The sequence below is a fragment of the Saccostrea cucullata genome, unplaced genomic scaffold (genome assembly GCF_032062105.1).
Source record: "Saccostrea cucullata isolate Sc308-1 unplaced genomic scaffold, CSIRO_AGI_Scuc_v1 ctg39, whole genome shotgun sequence".
Lineage (NCBI taxonomy): Eukaryota > Metazoa > Mollusca > Bivalvia > Ostreida > Ostreidae > Saccostrea > Saccostrea cuccullata.
This window is the reverse complement of record NW_026937104.1, coordinates 352,794-374,038: the sequence shown is the minus strand read 5'-3', so window position 1 is coordinate 374,038 and position 21,245 is coordinate 352,794. Positions and strand designations below refer to the sequence as shown.

General features: G+C 32.6%; 1 protein-coding gene across 4 annotated transcripts; it reads right to left on the bottom strand.

The window, feature by feature from the left end:
• Positions 1 to 3,015: 3,015 nt before the first annotated feature.
• LOC134247368 (uncharacterized) lies at positions 3,016 to 20,860 on the bottom strand. Of its 4 annotated transcripts, XM_062729743.1 has the most exons (20): positions 20,714 to 20,860; positions 16,558 to 16,658; positions 14,930 to 15,043; positions 12,376 to 12,580; positions 12,089 to 12,136; positions 11,462 to 11,551; positions 11,263 to 11,361; positions 11,080 to 11,178; positions 10,727 to 10,828; positions 9,952 to 10,043; positions 9,456 to 9,795; positions 8,713 to 8,898; positions 8,268 to 8,554; positions 7,419 to 8,173; positions 6,868 to 7,016; positions 5,694 to 5,821; positions 4,959 to 5,044; positions 4,625 to 4,782; positions 3,918 to 4,042; positions 3,016 to 3,259 (listed from the first exon to the last, which is right to left on the bottom strand). In XM_062729743.1, the coding sequence occupies exons 2-20, from the start codon at positions 16,644 to 16,646 to the stop codon at positions 3,187 to 3,189; spliced, it is 3,225 nt and encodes a 1,074-aa protein (XP_062585727.1). In that variant the 5' UTR covers positions 16,647 to 16,658; positions 20,714 to 20,860; the 3' UTR covers positions 3,016 to 3,186. The 4 variants fall into 4 exon arrangements, with proteins under 4 accessions (XP_062585727.1, XP_062585730.1, XP_062585726.1 ...); XM_062729746.1 differs by lacking the exon at positions 12,089 to 12,136; XM_062729742.1 differs by lacking the exons at positions 16,558 to 16,658; positions 20,714 to 20,860 and having other exon boundaries at positions 14,930 to 15,306.
• Positions 20,861 to 21,245: the final 385 nt, after the last annotated feature.

Genomic DNA, 21,245 nt, shown 5'->3' with positions numbered 1-21,245 from the left:
ATATTCTGTTTTGATTTTTAGCAAATCAATAGTAATTTAAGTGAATTGGAATTTTAAGAATTATTATGAGTTGCATGACAATGTATCTACATGTAGTTGGCGATAAAAGTACTGTTTCTTTGAAATTAGAAGAATGTTTAGAAAATATACTTGTGCATTATTTTAACTTTTCCAAGACTGAATTTTTAAATTATGAGAAAAAATGCTTATTGAATAGAAAATATGCGAGAACTTCTTATTTCTTATTATTTATTAAATTTTTAAATCATAACACATCTTGGGATCTGGACTGTTAATTTTAATTACTTGTATATGAGATATTTCTTAAAATCATAATCATACAAACTCTACCTGTTAAAAATCAATGGCCAAAAGGAAACAAAATTAAAAACGTACTAATTTCGGATCAGACAATATACTCGAGCAATTAAAACCCGGTTATTTTCTTGTTCCTTTTAAGATTTCTACAAATTGAAAGTCTTTTTTGCTTTGTTATATATATTTATTCGCCATTATCGCATGGAATCCTGGTAGCAGAGGAATTCTGGGAAGGTTTCACACAAAAAAATGCCTGACGTATGTGCAGATTTCATTTCGAGTTTCCTCCGTTCTTACACGTTATTTTTTGAGCTCGCTTCGCTTAACTCGTCAATAGTGGACATCGAACATATTGGATTTATATCCATTTTATTGATGAAGTCTTTAAGATATTTTGCAGCTTATGTACATGTATTGAAAATATCAGGAATTAAGGACAGTTCGAAATATCAGTCTCGTGTCCTTTTAAACATCACCTGGTTCTTATAAACCTTTCCCACATCTGGCGGCCACATTTCCACAAACTAATAGTGTAATATTTGCTGATTTTCACACTTCAAATCATCAGATTTTTTTTTATTTATACAAAATTTTATTCACTTAAGTAAATGGGATTGGGCAGCAGGCAAAGCCTATTTTAGCCCTCTCCCTAAGATTTTCAGATAAAAGCAAAAGTTCAATCGTTTACAAATAACTTCATTATAAAAAAATTAAACAGAATGCGTCAAAATCTATAAAATTTAAACAATTGTACGTGACACTTCAATTTTCACTTCCTTGAATTAAAAAAGACAATGTTTTTACCAATTGGAACTCGTAAATGAATTTGCAAATATTTAAAATATGACTCAAATTAAACGATGACGTGTTTGACATCAAGTTGATTTGTCAACTTATCTAAAAAAATATATATATTCTTTTTGAAAACCAGTAGACGTATAAATGTGTACATTGTCAGTCTTGAAAAATGATTCTACATTTAATGCGTACATTCTCTTTGCTATTGACAAATTGTATGCACAAGCAGTTACGCACTTCAATACCAATACGAAAGGGGGGAGGGGTGTAGATGACGAGGAAAAGAAGTATTTAAATATCCAAAATATTTAATAACATTTAAAAGTATAAGAGAAAGGGGATTCATTAACACTAACTATAAACATTGACAGACGCATGTTCTCTAAGGACCAATCTACATTACAAAGTTACCACAATTTAAATAAAAGTATATTTATTCACTTTCATTAGATTACTATACTCCAGTTCACCTTATACCGAAATCAAGTCACTATTTTATTTCATAACGTCCTACAAAGTTAGTTATTCTTCACAAAATTGTTTTGTTGGATAATTTAATTCAGGTAAAGTTGTCATAACTTAATATAAATAAGTCCATAAAGCATTTTCAGCCCTCAGTAAAAAAAAACATATCTTTAAAGAATACCTGCAAAATGTTAATATAAGTTAAAAGTGAAATGTTTTTGACAAATAAAGAACTTAGTTTTCAAACAGTCACACATCTCACACAACATACATACACAGACACGTGAAAAACAAGTGTGATGTAAACATTATTAATCATTGTATACTAATCAAAACAACAAATCTTCGAGGGGTGATCAAAAACTTCGCCATCTATCTCTATATTTACAAAACCACAATTCATATCGGAATGAAATTTGGCACACATAGAGTTATACACATGTTCTATAAATAGCATATGTAACGGAATGTTTTACCCCGTGTTTGTGACGTCACAATGTGAAAATGACGTCATAAGGTAGATCACGTGTGACAAAAATGGTTGACACAGTCGTATTCGAGAAACAAACGGCTGTAAAGTGAAACGTTTATCTTGGAAATTCCTTTGCAGAAGTTTATAATAATTTGTACACGGTTTAAGACAACAGACTTGCCAGAAGTTTTGTCATAAATTGGATTGATTGTTTAAGTGTAGGAGGGAAGATGTTTAAAAATGATGTTGTTCTGTTGCCCGGTGAAAGCAAACTGGGAAAGAGACGAGTCCTTTGTTAAGCAATATGTTAGAGATCGCCAACTTACAGTTAGAAAAATAAATAAATAATTTTACAATAATATATATATCAAATCCCAAAAATATCGTTCACTTTAGACTTTAAACACATAAGATATGATAAAGTGGAGGCATCCATACTTTAACGACGCTCAAAAGACAGAGGACTTGGGTTTTGATGATCACCATGCTCATTCTGCAAAAGGATATCATTATCCACCCATACTATTACCGAGATAAGGCCATTTCTGACAAATGGACTGTTTTTGTTGTAAGAAATAACTTGCATGGTTAGAAATATAGGAGTGGGAATAAATTTTAAGCTTCTGTGACAGAACGCCAAGGAGCGCGTTACGTGACCGTCTATAGCACGCGATCCGCGCATGGGCAGAACGGTTGCAGATGCGCATTAAAATCAGAGAGTACTACTTTGAAAAATTTTCAAACTGAAACCCTATATCATTTCTTTTTTGTAAGTTATTTAATTGGTTCGCGAACTTTTTGATCACCCCTCGTAGCTAAAAAGAAATCACAGTTCTGTAATAATCGTAATACATACTCTATAGATATGTTTGTAATGCTTACAAAAAAAACTTCTTAACATGAAAGACCATTTTTGAATGACATTACAATAAAAATGAAATAATGTAAAAGTTCTTATGCAAAAATATACAGTCAACGTTTAAACTTCACACAAATAATGACAAGCAAATATAGTGTTTATTTTTAAATTGAAAGACATCATTCAATTGGTATTCTGAAGACAAAAAATAAATCCTGAATTGATAATACTGGAGGAGTGGGGAGGGGGGGGGGCAAGCTGACGGGGAAAAGTCTCAGATGAACGCTTTAATGACATGGTTCACATCTTCACAGAACGGGTCCCCACTCTTCTCGGTGATTTCAAGCCTAAAATCAAAAGATACACTATATGGTTTAATGTGATCAATGTATTCCATAGTTCATAGAAAGTCTACAACTTTCTACAGTACTCATTACAAATGAGGGGTGTTTTTGGTTAATTTGTTCCTTGCACACATGAAATAGTCTTTGTGGTTAAATCCTTAAGTAATGTAGAGAAAATACATTCTTCTCATATATATCAAAATTGTTTATCATGATAAATATTCATATTTAAAAATCAGGAGAATTCAAATATGCGAGTTAACAAAATCATTATATTTTGGATTTGGAGATATATTTTTATTCACCGATATCTCTCCCTCACAATTTACTTATTCAGGACTAAAATGCATTTCCCGCGCCAACCGTTTCCTATAAAATGCATTTCCCTTTTATACTTTTAAATGCGCCAATATAATTATACTGTTGCAGGCAGTGACGAGTCAACATTTTAGTAAAAACCACTTTTTTACAAGCAGTGACTTACATACCACTTTTTACAAGTAATGATAAGCGCCTAATCTAAGTCATTCCAATTTTTACAGGTAATGATGAATCACCATTTTAGCACATACCACTTTTACAAGCAATGTTAAGCGACTATTTTAAGACATACATGAATCACTTTTTACAAGCCATGATAAGCGTCTATTCTTAGACATACCACTTTTTACAGGCAATGATGAGCCAACGCTTTGCATCCTGAAGGCCGTAATGTTCCAAAGCTCGTACCAACTTCTTCAAGTAATCTTTCTTCAGGGTAGATTTTTCACGTCCCATGATGAACAACTGATAGCAAGATATAAAATAATTAACTGTGAACATCTTTTTGACAGCTCTAAAGAAAATGCTGCTTGGAACATGGAATCATCCCCCAAATATTGTGTAACGAAATTAGATAAACAACAATACATGTACATTAACGATTCATTCTGTTGGCTACATCAACAAAACATTTAATGAAAAATAATTCCTTTAAAAAGGATCAGGCTCTTACAAAAAAATTACTATAATTATTTCACTCTTTAAATACATTGTTTTTCTTACTTTACTTCCAAATGCATGACTTTTGAATCCGTGAATAAAAATAAATTAATCCAAATTTTCTTCAATATTTTTTTTTTCAGTTTTTACTCTTCAATACAAGACAGATTATTTTCACAATGCTCGTACAACTAAAATGTTTTGTAGAAAGAAATACATCTTTTGTTTTCTTTGGCCTAATTTTTCCTGCATTTTTAAAACGAATTCTGACTTGGGAAGCATATTCCAAGTTTAACCAATTATCTCATATTTTCTGAACTAGTCCAAAATTTCAATATTTACACCATCGAATCAAACGCTTTCCAAAACTAATGTTCATCCTCTCACCTTTAACATTTTTTCATCCGGGGATTTATATCTGTTACTCGACATGACTCTTTCTATCTCTTTCTGAGTCAAACCAAGTGGCTCCAAAATCTCAGTCTGGCATTTAGTCATGTCCACCAGCAAAACCAGGAACTGATCCGAGAGTGGAGGTGGGTAATCTACACAGAAACAAACACTGGTGTCAATCACTCCCACTCATAGCTTGTTTTATTGTTCTTTTCTTACAATGGAAGAAACACCTTTCTGGTGAACAAGAATGTAGTATAATATAGACAAACATGCATGTGCAAATTGTAATGCACGCATAAATTTACTTTTAAAAAATTCACCATACCTCCTGGATTCATTAAATCGGAGTTATTAAAAGCTTTCAACACCCATCTGTAAAACTTTGTCTTTTTGTTTTCCTCCACAGTAGTCCTGAAATAATAAACTTAGGAAATAAAAAATATCTTTTGCATTTGTCCGCTATTTAATAAAATATACATGTACCTAATTATTATCATTTTACACACTGCTTTATCTGATTCGATTGTTTCACAAGTTGCAAAAAAAATTGCAGAAAATTACAGATTGATATTGTATCCTTGTATTATTTCGGTAAAAAAAATGTTGCATGAAAGTGTAAGGGAAATGATGGTCGCTTTTTTCAAGAAAAATCATATTCCTCTGGAACATTGCGCTTGAGAAATCTGATTTTTCTTGGGTAAATACAAAGATCTTCATTTCTCTCCATTATTATGCAGTTGATATTTAATATTTCCAGAGTCCCTTTAGTTATTAAAAGAGTGATTATATTTATCATAGCTAAGTTATATTCACCAGTCTCAAGTTATAGCTACATGTACCAGTCCTGGAATTATGTTTATCAGTCTCTAAGTAACAATAACCAGTCTCTACGTAATATTTACCTGCCTCAGTTATATTAACCAATCTCTATACAATAATTAATAATTACCAGTCTCTAAGTAATATTTACCAGCCTCTAAGTAATATTTACCAGTCTCTAAGTAATATTTACAAGCCTCTAAGTAATACATGTATTTACCAGTCTCTAAGTAATATTTACCAGTGTCTAAGTTGTAGCGTAATTAATGTACACAGGTCCCTCCTTCCTCCTTTGGACAGAGCAGTGACTAGGACAGGCAGACCCAGATCGTCCTTCGTCTTACACATGTTTCGCCAGGAAAGCAAAAACTAAAGGGAAAAAAAATTGTCTCATTTTGCTATTGACCATTTTATGAGGTTAATGAAAATGAACTAAAGAGTTTCAATTTTATTAATGGGATAACAGTAATCAGTATATGTAGATTCTCAGGGACATATTTAACTTTCTCTAGAATAATTAAAGATCTCTCATAATATTTACTTTCTCTAAGTAATATTTACATAGTCCAGACTTTTTACTGCCATTTCTAATTGTGATGGCCAAAATATTTTTATATCACTTGGTGGGATTTCCTAGCAGTATCCCAGAGTCTCATGTTGAACTCACAAACATCTCTTTTTTTAAAGATATGAAGTCCTTAAACTCAGAATCCCATGGGAGAATGGTGGGATTTTCAGTCCCACCAACTATCCCTTACACATGTTTCCCAGGAAAAAAAATGTCACAAGGAAATTTTCTCATTTTTGTTTTCCATTTTGTGAATTTATTGAAAATGGGATAAATCCCATTTTATTTTGGATATCACAATAAGAAAATGTAGATGAAAAGCAGGGACAATGTGAACTGTGACCAGATTTTAAAAATCGTACTGTTTTATTTATATTCTCGATCATATGAGACGCCTTCAAAAACCTTGAAGACCTTTAAATTTACACCTTACTCGGCACGAAGGGGGACTAAATAGTGTTCTTTATCATTTCAATGTCTGCCATCAAATGGGACCTCGATTTTTCCGGTCTCATCTGATAGCCCTGTGACATTCACTTGTAGTGCCGGGTGTTTGGCTTAGGAGCAATAACCACGCATGTTTACGTCTTAGGTTTAACGAGGATACTTTTACACCCTCTATTGACTGTAAATATTGTTCTGCGAAAGCTTCACTTATCTACCAGATAAAATGCAATATCCAGAGAGTAATTTAGATATCCACTGATTCCATAAACTAGCGCCTTGTATATAGTAGCCTTTTTTATGCACACAATCTGTTCTACAAATTTTGGAAGACATTTCTTGGAAAGAAATTAAAATGATACAAATCAGAAGTCTTGTGAAAAAATATAATACATGTACATACATGCCAGATGAGTTCTTCCTGCGACGGATTGTTTTCCTTTATCATTCTCTCAATGTCAGCATAGTTCCAGCCCATGAGAACCGCCACTTTATACCATTCCTCGTCCATCTCTTTACATGTCTCGCGAAGAAATTGATCGTCCGTGAAACCTACAGAAAAAATGTGTTGATAACTGAAATCTAGAGTATAAACGATAGTAAAGAGGAGCCTGATTCATCTGAAAATGACTTTCTTGGTCATCAAATCCAAAGTATTATCATAATTTTAGCTTTCGAATAATAATAATAGGAATGTTTTTTACGTCTTAGATCGTTATAACAGCGCGCGGTTTTACAGCTCAAATATTGATAGGTTTATATTCCCGCATTTTTAAATAAACTGGGGTTTGAAACGGATATCTGATTTCTAAAGTGGGAATTATGAAGAGGAAAACCCTTCAAAAAGTTCTGAAATGAAAGATTGATTGGACACAATGCATGCTCTTACATACAAAAAACGTGTAACATTATCATGAAGTCATAATTGTTACTTCATCTTCATTAATAACATACCTTTAAAGGAAGGGTCCCCCTTTTCGCTCAGGGTGAAATCAAAGCTTTTCTCTTTCATGACTGCAATGGACGTCCTGTTCGTAGGCTCGCTCGTTTCACTCGGTGTCAGCAGGTTTCTGCTGGGGGTGATCGGTTTAGGGACTGGTGCCGGTTTGGTGATGTCTTTAGGAGGTTCCAGTGTTGGAGGAACCTCCGCCTCTTTCTTTTCCTCCTCCTCTTCCTCGGGCTCTTCGTCCTCCTCTGGTTCCTTTGACAGGTTTATAAGGATGTTTGTAATGCTTTTAGTTTTCCTCTTAGTTTCACCGGTTTGATCACTATCAGTGTTAGGAAGAATTTTATTCACTTGAACCTGTCCCGAAACTTTCTTCACCTGTTGTGAAGTTTCTATTGTGAAGCACTGAAAATTTCTCCTCCTTGGATGAAATTGAAATTGAATATCCTCAGAATCGCCTACCATTTTGAGATTCTTCACAAATAATATGAAATGTTCTCTGGATTTCACTGTGTTTGTTGGAGACTTTTTAGATCGTTGGTCTTTAAAGCCTTCGTTTATCCAGAAGTCTCTACAAGCATCAACCCTGTCTACTGGAGCACATTCTATAGCCACCTGAAAAGAATCGGTTTCTTCCATACGTCTAGACATGGCAAGAAATTTAACAGAATGGTCTATTTTCCGTGCACGCTGAAACAGCGAGTGGACTTGCGGTCTAAGTTTTTCAACCGAAACGTCCTTTTTGGTTTCGATTGCAACTTTTCTGTAAGATAAAATGACATATTGCACATGCAATGTTGAATGAAAGTAGAGAGTAGAAGACAATAACAAGGAAAAAAAGATTTTTAAAGGCTTACAAAGAAAACGTCCTTGTATCGAACGAAATAACATCTTTGGATATATTACACCTCGTGTCCAGCAAGTTCCAGCTGTTCTCATTAATGTCATCGATTTCGTACACGTTGGAGCTGAACACCTTTATAGTTCCACCAACGCCATATTCTTCCGGTAGAGGTAGTTGCATTTGAATTTCCTGTTTTGGACCTACGTAATTTTCAGCTTGTGATCGAACGAAAGGTGTGATAGAGTATACATCCTTCATTTCTGCAGACTCCAAGATACCAGCATCTGGTGGATCCGTTACCTGTTTTTAGAAATAATAAATAAACGTGAAAAACTACAAAATAAACAATCTTTTGAAACTGATCAATTCAACATTAAAAATGAAAGTTTTGTCGTCTGATTTTTTTCAATTTTCTCTTTAGCAAGTAATGAAATTCTAGAACAATATGCAACACTGACCTGAAGAAATACTTTTGTAGGTTCCTCAAATGTCCCTTTTGGAAACACTATTTTAACTTTATCGTTGATTTCTGAAGTGATGGTGATATCGTCAGTTGATGCTGTGAATGTTTCCTGCTTTGGGCGGGTTACGAAAACAAACGCATTTAACTCGGGAAGATCAGCAGATACCTCACAGTAGTATTTCTGCGAAAAAAAACAAACAAAATTTTTATTCCTATATCGTTGCACTTTCAATATTTTACAGAAAAAAGAGGAACGATGACAATCAACTACCGATATCATGCAAAATATCAGCTGCATTTTCTCGAAGCTCTCCGACAAGCTCAAATTTTAAAATAGCTCGAAAGTATAGATCTTCATATCATTATCGATGTTAAAATTTTATATACAGTCAAGATAGTCTTGCTTTAAAGTGTTTGAAAGTCCGAGTAGGTCGTCCCATTCTATAGTATATTTTACGTAATACTGAGTACCTTACATTTAATCAGTTTCACCTTCATACCCTACAGATAAAGGTCTCCCTTTATCTATTTCAATGTTTACGAAAAAGTGGTTAAAGTCATCAGTACCAGAGTAGCAAATCTTCTTGACGGAAAGTAGTGCAAACTATCTTACGTTTTTCATGAATATGACATTTGACATGTGAATTAGGAACGTTTAGAAAAGGGAAAGACGTTGATCTTGTCAGGAAGGAGCGAGATTTACGATTTTGTCATTTTTTTTCAGTGAGACCTTCGTACCTTGTCTTTTTCGAACACTTTGGAAACAATGACATCATGCCCTTGGTTACTTTTCATGGCTACCTCCTCCGACTTAAGGGGTTGTCCAAAAATTGGAACAGTAAATGTACATAAAGTTTTGCGTCCCTTTCTTTGAACACGATAAGTGATTACGTCACTAATGACCTCTTCTGATGCTGCGAATTGAAATTTGACGTCACAAAAGTCAATAGGTTGTCGTCTGCACATCGTCGAGAATTTATCACCAACAGCTCCGGAGGCAAAGTCGATTGTGACGTCAAGCCTTTCACAGTAAGTTTTTGCTCCTCTGATCACTTCAACCGTCTGTAGCATCATCTCTCTTTATTACCAAGGCAAAAATAAAAACATGACAAATGTCCATCACTTCTTTTTTTTTTCAGATTTAGTTTCATTGTTACTAGTTTTCTCTTGATAACTTTTGAGTTTATATAGCAAACATTATTATATAGATAAACTAAAGTGAAATATGCCATACCCCATAGATACATTGAGAGCAGCGGAGCTGTTCATTGCAAGTAAAGTCCTCATCTCTTTCGACCGACAAAACATGTGCGGTGTCCGTCCTTGCTGTTAGAGGAGGTAAAATATGTTATTATGATAATTAACAAGGAAGTTTAAGGTTCTATTATTGTTTATTTTCAAATGATGTACAAAATGACCTTTACTTTTTATTTGGTTTTTAATATAGTTTTTAAAATATCTGCTTTTGTTGTTGTTTTTTTAATTGTTCTGTCCTTTTGTCCACAGCAAACGAAACGCATACAAAAACACCTACACTAATAGAAGTTTCCTTGTTTGGAACTTCTGTACTATGCATTCATTAAAACTGTTTTACAATTATTTGGAAAACCATTTACACCGCAGACTTATTGTGTTTCAAAAGACAAAATATTTATTATTTTTTGTTTTCTACATTTGATTACACCAATCATTTAAATGTGCATGTTTAAATCATTGTTCTCTTATTCGATATTCTTAATGTAAATTAATGAAAGAAACGGAGAAACGACGACAACCCTGCATCACTACTCACATATAAACAAATTATATTTTTTAATAACATTTTTATTAAAAAAAAATAACCATGATCAAAGTGTAAATGTAAATAAATTTCAAGCTTAAAACATTTGGCATATAATAATATTCACCTTTTCATAGTTACTCTAATAAAAATACTTGCATGCTAAAACCCTAAAGTAATTGAAAACTGTATTAAAATATTGTAATAATTTCAAAATAAATGAAAGTACCTTGTCTTTAATTGTTGTGTCTGCGCCGCTAAAAATAAGGATTTGGACACTGGACAGAAAGTTCTTGGCCACTGCAAGGTGTAGGGCTGTCTGGCCTGTTTTCTGTGATGTTCAAGAGAAACCTTGTTAAACTAGTATAGTTTTAATTTATCTTGATTAAAATCTTAATCGTTATGACTTAATAAACGACGAAAAATGCAATCAGATGATAAAACCACAGCACCCGGGCAACTGAATCGTCACTGAAAAATATGGAAAAATTATGCCATTTAATCTCTTTACAGAGATTTCCAGTTAACTCAATGACGAAGTTTCACGCTGTGAACTTTCATCGACAACAGTATTCTACTTACAGCATCAGGATAATCCAGCAAGGCGCCATTGACGGCCAACATTTCTATCACCTCTACTGCGTTTTTCTTGGCGGCCAAATGAAGTGCAGTTTGACCATTCTAAAGAAAAATGTAAAGCATGACAACCGGGGTAGGGCCATTTTTTCCGTACAATAAACATTATAAAGAAGGTAGATAATTTACCTTGTCAATTGTATTAGGCTGAGCTCCTTGCAACAGCAGAGTGTCTACATTGTTTGCATCCCCATTATTCGCACAATGATGCAAAACTGTTTTCCCATTCTTTTAAAAACAAAATATTATTATTAGTTGATATTTTTCCAAATAACCTTTTCCAAATTTGATCTGTTGTTTGTATCATTTATTTATGTTTAAATCTTACTTCATCTACAGCCGTTAGATCCGCGCCAGGAAATTCCGTCAGAAGACGGGTTAGGGTTTCGGTATCATTCTTCTTTGCCGCTTGTAAAATCTTTAAGTATATCAAAAGACAGTCATAAGTTTTTAAAAATGCAGAAAGTTTAGGTGAGGTTTCTCGACAATTCGCAAAACCGTGAACCAAAATCTTTTTTTTTATTTTCATGCATTGTTGAAAAAATACAATCAAATATGTAATAATGAAGCTCAAAATATAAAATAAAACCAATACAGTTAGTCACCGGCTAAAACATTAAATCATACATGAATTGTCATTTGTCTCATTAAAAATAGTCACTCTCCTCCATGTTAACGCTTTTGAAGCAAGAAGGCTATTTACAATGTAAATAGGAGCTTGAAACCATAATTTGGACTCATCTTAGTTAATAATGGAAAAAAGATTCCAAAAATTTTTGGACTTACATGTGTACCATTATTAATATGATTCATTCTAGGCGTATATAATATACTGGACTTCATGTTAGGACAAAAATTAAGACATACAGCACATACAGCACACAATACTAGTAAACTTCTGCAAAAGATTCTGATTTCTGGAGAACATTGCAAAGCACACAACCCATTATATTACCAGTTTAGGAGCCAGTGCAAGACGGTTGGCTTCTCTTGATGTTTTATTCTGAATTATCATGATATTGTCTATATTCTTGTTTCCAGTTAGACATTGATAAAATATGCATTACAAAATAATTTGCTGTATTTAATTAGCCGAATTTCGACATTTCTCTCATAATAATTTTGCTTCAAGTATATGCTAACAAAACCTTAAACAACAACCTTCTCATAAATTAAAAGATTGCAGAATTAACATAACTTTTTATGAAATTTCTTATTTGTAAATGTTGCAGAGCTCTTTACCTTCTTTGTAATATCTGCACTATTATGTAGGGTCTCCGGTGGTTTGACAGGGGTTCCCCTAGCTGATTCCATATCGAGGTTGAAGCTGGACTGCATGGATAGCTGTGACCCCTTGGCCATTGTAGGAATCCGGGAAAGTCCTCCCACAGATGAACCGGATACCGAGGAATCACGCCGAGGACCCATCTTACCATTTTGATTTGACCTGAAGAGTAATGGGAAAAATTGGAGGAAGGAGGTTCAACACGTCTTTCCAAAATAAAGTAGAAGTATATCGAAATGGCATTCACCAAGTTGAGACATTTGCCTATTTAGGTGTAGAAATCAGAACTGAAGATCGTAATCAAAAAATATGAAGAACAAAGTAGCAAAAGCAATAACAGCCTCCTACAAATTTGATACAATCTGGAAATCGGAACAATAAAAGGAAAACAAAAAAGAAGAAGAAGGTACAGTTTCAATACAAATTCAGCCCGATGTTTTTCTAAAATATGAAAGTGATATAAGAAATCAAAATTCATTTTTTTCTTAATCATTTGAATTCCCTGCGGTTATAATATGCAAATCGTTTTTTTCATATGATCTCCTTAATACTATTTGTGACGTCATTACTTGTGCATTTTCCCGCTTTTTCTTAAAAAGTTGCAGAAGACATCAATTTTCAGTGGAATTTTCTTGAAGAAAACATACTCTGCCACCGTCGCCCAGAAAGATTTTGAGATATGTGATTTTTCATGGCAGTTTACATAATATATCCAAAAATGAAAGTGGGCGACGGTGGCACACACATTTTTCTAAAGGAAAATTAGCACAGAAAGGAGTCATTTTGAGGCTTTTTCTGCATTAAACTTAGAAATGTACCAAATTAATGATGTCACATTTCCAGAGAGGTCCTCTTTAATGCCATATTCTTTCATGATTTATTATATTCATATACTCAACTATTGTTAAAGCCAATTTCAGAACTTTTTAAGAACATTAAATTTTTAGGGCACAATAAAGCTGAAACTGTACCTTCTTCTTTAAAACAACAATGTGAGATAATTTTATTATATGGAAGTGAATGTTAGAGGGTTACCAAGGCAGACAGGAGACCACTGTTCAGTATCCACCACAGCTGTCTCCCTCAAAGCTGTAAAGTCTTTTAAACGAAATACTATATCGAATGTCGACCCACTGAAAATTGGACAAAGTCAAAGTGTATCATCGACGAGTTAAATCAAAGGATACTAAGGTGACTAGGACATATCCATTGAATAAAGTGATCGAGGATTCCAAAAGTCACCCTTAAGATGGACACCATCAGGAAATAGACCAAGGAGAAAATCAAAAACAGCCTGGATGGTCAACTGGAAACTAGTAAAATACCTTCATCTGAGTTGAGTAATTATGGCCAAGAAGAAAGATAAGTAAAGTATAAGCAGTCTTGTGTTGACCTTATGCTCCAGTGGAAAAGAAAATGATATAGGTAGGTAGGAAACAAACTGTTCTATTCACATACTCTAATACAGATTTCAATATAATTATATTTTTAATTTACTTTTTGGGTATCCCCTATACCTGTTTCTGATAAATTTTATTTTGTAAATCATTATTAGGATATCTTTAATATTTTTCAAGATCAATTTTTTTGCTGTGAAGCATTTTTTTCACCTGTTCTACGTGGAAGGAACTTCGCCAGTTTTTAACCTCTTTACGTTCTGTTTACGCTTGCATTGCTGAAATGCCTCTTATAGAAGTCTATTGATTTATTTTTTAAATTATGCAATTTTTATAGCCTTCAAAAAGAGATTTCATGACTATTGGTAAAATGTAGACCTATGCAATATATTTATCGATGATAACTCATTATAATGCCAATAAAAGAGGAGTCTCAATAGAAAGATAGACATCGACAAACGCCGGAAAAAACTCAATTCTATTGCTCTGTCGTAAATGCCTTTTGGAAAACAGACATGACCTATATTAGAATCCAAATGTTGTGCCTGTTCGAATGTTTCCTGAGAAGATTTTTTCTGAAGACAGTGTTAAATGTCCCGTGTTTGTCAATATTAGTTTTAGGATTGTACTACATTTCATCAACAAAAGAGTCCTGGATTGTCTTCGGTCCGTGTAGAGAAATAAAAGTTTAAATAGAGAGATCACAAAAACATAATGATATCTGGTTATTTTTATTCGAAATGGGTTTCCTCCCTGTGATGATTTCTAAGAATAAAATAATATATTTGCAATTAGAATAATCCAACCCTATCAATCATGCAGATTGAGAGCGGTTATACTGTGTATATATATGAACTACGTTTATAAATATATGAATATATGATTCTAAAGTCAAAAGAGGGGAAGGGTATATTATGTTGTAAGCCCTGTACAAGGCAAGATTCAATGCATAACTGACTTTGTAACATGGCGGACTGACTATGGGTGGAAGAAATGTTTGAATAACACATGTATATACATGAATCAAGAAACGTTTTATGTAAACTTGTACAAATGTCTTTCGGATAAGAAAAATGCTCAAATTATAGTGAATATGAAAAAAGCGTACACTTACCTGGTTGCCGTTGGACTTGGACTTGGGCTCGGAATAGAAATATCGGTCGGGCTCGGTGATGTTAAAACAGTTGATGCGGTGGAATCCTGGGAAACATCGCTAACAGAGCGCTTCCTGAAATGGTCTTCAATATTAGCATCGTTAACCTGTGAGTGTGATTGTTTAATTGGTCGTTCCCTCTCTTTAAACTTAGAGTTGGCATTTTTCGCTTGCAGATACATATCGGTTAATCCACGTTGTCAGAACATTTTTGGCACACAACAATTTCAAAATATTGTCAAGAATTGACTGCACACTTTGATAAATCTGTGAACCATGATTATTATTAGACATCACAATTTGGTTTACAAGTGGTGTATTTAAATACCTTTTGACAGATTTAAACTTCCACTGTGACGTCAGACTGATATATCGTAAACATAACATAACCATGCACGATTTGAGTTGAAAAGTTACAAATGAAGGTCATTTAAACCCTAGTACTGTTGAAGAGCATTGCAAAATCACCGTTCCTCTATACAATGAAACATTTTAAACATTGAAAGTTTAAAAATCATACAGATCCTACCAGATAAAACAAAGAGAAGGATTCCATTCTAATTTTTACAATGTTAATATGAAATTTAGAATATTGAAAATAAAGACTTTGTATAAAGAAAAAAATATAGATATGCAGACTTTGAAGTGATTTACTAATACATGTACCTGAATAGTAAGAAATTCATATAATATAAATCTTGCATGGTTAAAAAGTAGTGATTATTTCTTAAATAAAATAATTTTCACCCTTGAAGACACATGAATTATTTGTTCTTTCTTTCAGAAAAATTAAAAGTCTTCTTTAAATAATTTTGGTAAATAATATTTATTAATTTCTCATAAGATTTGCTTAACCTCGGGGACTGGTTCATTAAACAGGACTGTGAATTCAAGTGATATACCACCACTTTCATTCATCAAGTTCGTGACATAAGTTGTAAAGCGCTTATAAAGGTCAAAAAAAAGTCTCCAACCTTGATTCCATTTCGTTTTCATAATTTAAATGCTTTAAGTGATCAAAGATTTGTTTTACGTATGGAGATTAGAGAAATATGATTATATCATATCCAACTCGAAAGTTTGATCAAAAGAAATAAAATTCTTGTTTTGTTTGACGGTCTGTAGGGGAGAGAACGTCTGTGTATATAAGAGAGATAACAATATGTGGAGCAAATATTTCTAGTTGTGTTAAAAACATGAGACTACGTATACTTGACTAAACCCTCGGGAATAGTCTTTTTGGTGTGACTTGTACTTCGGGGTAGTCTGTTTTGAGATGTAAAGTATTCGGGGGTAGTCTGTTTTGAGATGTAAAGTATTTGGGGGTAGTCTGTTTTGACATGACTTCTATTTGAGGGTAGTCTTTTATACGATCTCTATTGGGAGGTACTCTATTTTGACATGACCTTAAAACTAGAGTATTCTGTTTTGGAGTGCCCTGTACTCGGTTGAGTGTTTTGACATGCCCTCTCTTCAGCAGGGGCTGTCTGTTTTGATATGACCTCTATTCTGAAGTAGTCTGTTTTGGTATGACTTTTTTTTTTAGAGGATTGTAAGTTTTGACCTCTTTTGGACCCCCCTGTCGTTACCTCGCATTCCCTGGAGTTGGGGGATTTCCGTTCTGGAGCTGCGTTGTACCGTTCTGACTAGCCTTGGAGTATCCTCTTTTCATAGACATTTTCTACCAGATCTTCAGAAAACAGAAACAAAGAACAAAATAAAAATACAAAAAATCCATCTTTTTGATTTTTTTTTTTATTTTCGTTGACGTGCATCATTTTTGATATTTTATGCATGTGCTATTAAAGATATAAGATAACAATAATAATTTTTTTTCTTTAAGCTATTTGCACGTCTAAATGGAGGCTTACGAAATTTGCAAGTACAATGCATGGTGTCAGACTGATAAGTTGCATAAAAAATCATTTCCTCAGCATATATATGACTTTTCTGATGAATAAGTGTTACTCGTAAATTATGACACTTAGCATATATACCTTTTCAAGATAATTATTCGTTTCTAAGGGGAATCTATCAAAAATATTAAAACAGATTATTTTTGACAATTTTCTCATCTATACAGACAAATCATGTTTGAACAAATAAGGTTCTAGAAAAGTGAGTTCATGATTAAAACTTAACTTTAATGAACAGCTGAAGCTCAGGGCGTATGGGACTAATTAATATTCTTACATTAATTATCTGTTCACGATGTGAAGTAGGTGTTCAATATATACCACACTTGATAATTATAATCCTTACTTGTGCTTTTTAATTATTTGCTTACCTAAAACTGATAATTGGAAGGAAAAAATACATGTGTGGAATCTTATATCCTAAATTATATTAAAAAAATTTTTTTTTTCGCCCACACGATTCATTATTTTGATGCTTTAATTTCTGAAAAGGATCATTTAAAAACAATTACATAAACCTGGTTCACACTCCACTCTAACAAATGAGGAGAGAATTTAATTTTATTAAAGAGATTACTCTAGCTCTCAGGTTAACGAAGTCATCGGTTGGTTTGCTCGTTCGATTATTTGCTTTAAATTACCAAGCACAAAATTAAGTGAGTATTATCATATCAAGTCGACCACACCACCGAAGTTTTTTTTCTCTATGAGTACATTCACATGTTCATTAAAATGTAAGTCAATACTTGATAGTAATAATACAGACAATTGTTGATGTCAAAAGCACAATAGATAATTTTCGAAAAATAGATTTCTTTCAAAAGGAAAAAAATCTTTAAAACACCTACTCACAATATTACCTTTCGACGAAAGATGCTTACAACTCTGGAAAATCAGGCCATATTTTGGGAACATTATTGTAAGTAATGAGTATTTTATTTCCCCGAAGAAATTGCAATCTAACATAATCTTTCTGATTGACAGGAATGGTTACTGAAGTGAAATACAAGGAGATAACGAACAGTATTGAAACTCAAAAATTTATTTAACAATACAAATCAGTTACGGAGCAACACAGACATCTAAAACATTACAGGTAGGGTCAGGTGCCATTTAGGAGTGAACATCCCTTCCGAAAAGGTCACACCCGCCGTGTGTTCCTTGTCATGATCGGGAAATAACGGAAATTCGTCGACAATTTAGTTAATAATGACACACCAGTTTGTAAGAAAATGCAATTCACCATTTAACCTAGCGATAGATTGAATTAGCTGACATTGTGTCGACCATAGAACTTAGGGAATAATGACTCTAAACGATACTGCTTATATTCCTGTATTGTTTCATCAACTTATTTGTCAAAAATTTCCTCATAATTTTTTAAGATCTCATCAAAAAGACCTTCAACTTTCACTTTATCGTGCCAAAACCTTTGGTGAAGGAACTATGCTAAGTATTGAATAAAAGACTTATTGAACATCAAAATGACGCCAAGAACAATTTTTTTTCCCAAAAGATGATTTGGCTTCTGAAATAACAATAACATTAACTTTCTTTTTAGAAGGTGCCAATTTGAATTATAAGAAACTTTATTCATAAGCCTTTTGATGTAAATGCACAAAAACTACAAAACATCAAAATCAGCTATCAACACATTTTTATTTACATGCTGGCCACTTTGATTCAGATTCTTGATAATTTGAAGAAAATGTGTAACTGATTGTTTTATATAATTGATAATTTGTTACATGTATTTGAATAATGGAATGGCCTAGTATATTTGGGCATGTTTAAAGCAATATGAGCTGCAATTTTGATGTCGAAATTTTTTGTTTGCAATACTGTAAATAACTTTTTCAATGACAGAAAAAAATGACACTAAGTTACTTCTGTTGTTCATATTTGCGATGGAAGAACTATTTTCATATATAAGCTTCGATTGAATCAAAATTACATTATTGTCGACCTGTACAATTATGATTTCTTACATAAAACTTTATATTGGATTGTATATAGAAGTTTTTCTTTTGCCTTATTTTAGTCTAATTGATTATAAAGTTTTAAGTTTACAAATTTATCATAATAGGACATTTAAAAAGCGAAATAAAATTTTCAAAAATGCAGCCCATATTGCTTTGGGCATGATGTGCAAGTGTGCGCAAATGTTTGGCATCTTTCAGTAAATTATTGTATTTCAGTTATTTCGTATATTAATTACATTGTATATTTTACGTAATATGTTTATTTTTATGTTTTATCGATAAGAAAATGACAAGTAGCAATATATTTTACACATTCACAATGTATTAACTAGATACTTTCAAAATCGATTTGTATACATTAATAGTACACTGTGATTTGTTAGTTTTGCATCTTAATAACGTCATTGTTATTTCAGAATTTATCGTCTATTTATCTTTCAGATTTATTTAAATTTTATTAAATTTCTCAATAAAAGAAATCAAAACCCTGGGGCTGACTTTATTTAATTCATCCATGAACTAAATAAAATTCGTCCTCGAAATTCTCTATTCTTTTGCAACTTTGACTTCCTTTTTAGATATTTTTAGCAAAGAAATATTTCTGCTTCCCAGATTAATCCAGTTTAAATCTTCTGTAAAAATTTTATTCCAAAGATTAGATTTGGTTTTAAATAAAGGCAGCAGTGCACAGCTTAATTAAACCAGCTCGGAGATTTCACGAGTCAGTTATGTGACGTAGTGTGTAAAGAAAATAAAGGGTTCGGAAGACTATCACAAATACTGTATCACAAATAAAATCTGATGATCTCTGTGGGTAGAGTGATACTTTGCCAAAAAATTGAGCCAACCACAAAGACATAGTTTAAGCTTCATACATAATGGAACATGGTTTTTGGATACATATAACGGGTATTTTTCGCGATAAACCAAATTTTGCATTCTTTGCATATATCTAACGACTGGAAAGAAATATATTTGCAATATATTGTTGCCGGTTAGTGTTTACCATTACATAGATAAGTGTCAGGAACCAACAGAGTAGTCATAAACAGTGCTTTGGTATGATTTTGCATAAATTTGTTATATGCAGAAAAACGCGTTTTACAGTACCATGTATATGTTTTACAATTGCAAATTCCAATCATCAAGAAAAAGATATGAAACAAAAGATAGCGACGTCAAACTCCGACAAAATTCAACAATCAAAAACGTCAATATTTTGATTCTAGGAATATTGATCATGAAACACATGAAAAGGCAGATTGCAATTAGATATTATATATGTCGACCAAAAGTCATACGATATTAATATATATGATGTAAAAGTCATACAACATCAATATGAGAACCAGTTTAAAAAGGATCAGATGTGACTGAAATTTTTAAACCACAAATAATCGATCTCTGCTAATATTTAATTTATAGATCGGTTATATAAACCTGAATTTTCAATGTTTCTTTTTTATTTACAATAAAAAAGAACAGTTATTTATTTTATTAGCTAGTTCACAGAGAAAAGTAAATAAATGGTTTCATTTATTCTAGGAATATAAAATAATAATTCATACAAAGAGAAACAAAACTACTTTTAAATTTTCGGATCAAAGAACATTAAACGAATCAAACATTTGCTTTGTTTATAAATTGTTTAATTCAATTTATACAATTAAGATAAAAATTAATAAGAATCGGTGTATAATTAAATTAGATATTTAATATATATCTACAATTTTTAGTTGAATAAAACTCTCTAAGTATGTGAAAGTTTATATTAAAAACCTTCATTTTTACACAACAATGTCGGCAGTGTTTTGGCACTAATTACTTCAATGTGGAAACCGATTTACCTTGAGTTACGATCTTTTCAACACTGTGATAAAGGATTCTCCATCATAAAGACACGGAATCTTTATCCTGAAAGGCAACCCCGTGAACACCACAAGTATGAGTCTCAAGAAGGGACATATGATCAGAGTGGGTAGTGTGCCCTCCCTCACACCAATATGTATAAAACAAGTACAATTGTCTCGCTATGATAGCTTCACTGAGTTCTATAAAAAGACTCATGTGCTATGAAACTAGAACCCATTATATCCATTTTTTATTAAATGATTTGAAACTGGATATGTATTATAGTATAATAACGACTACACGGTTGTTATCAGATTGCAAAGGCTTAGAACATCATTGACATGTGTTTTAAGGTCAATCCAAGCATGCAATTAGAGCACCACATTGTTAGCGATGAATTTAACACCATCCAAAAATGTTTACTATGCATATTTTAATTAATACCTTTAAATCATGTATAATGGACAATGGTTTTTGTACATGTGTGTGGTTTTTTTTTTAATTTACCGTTTTTCTACTGCTTATATC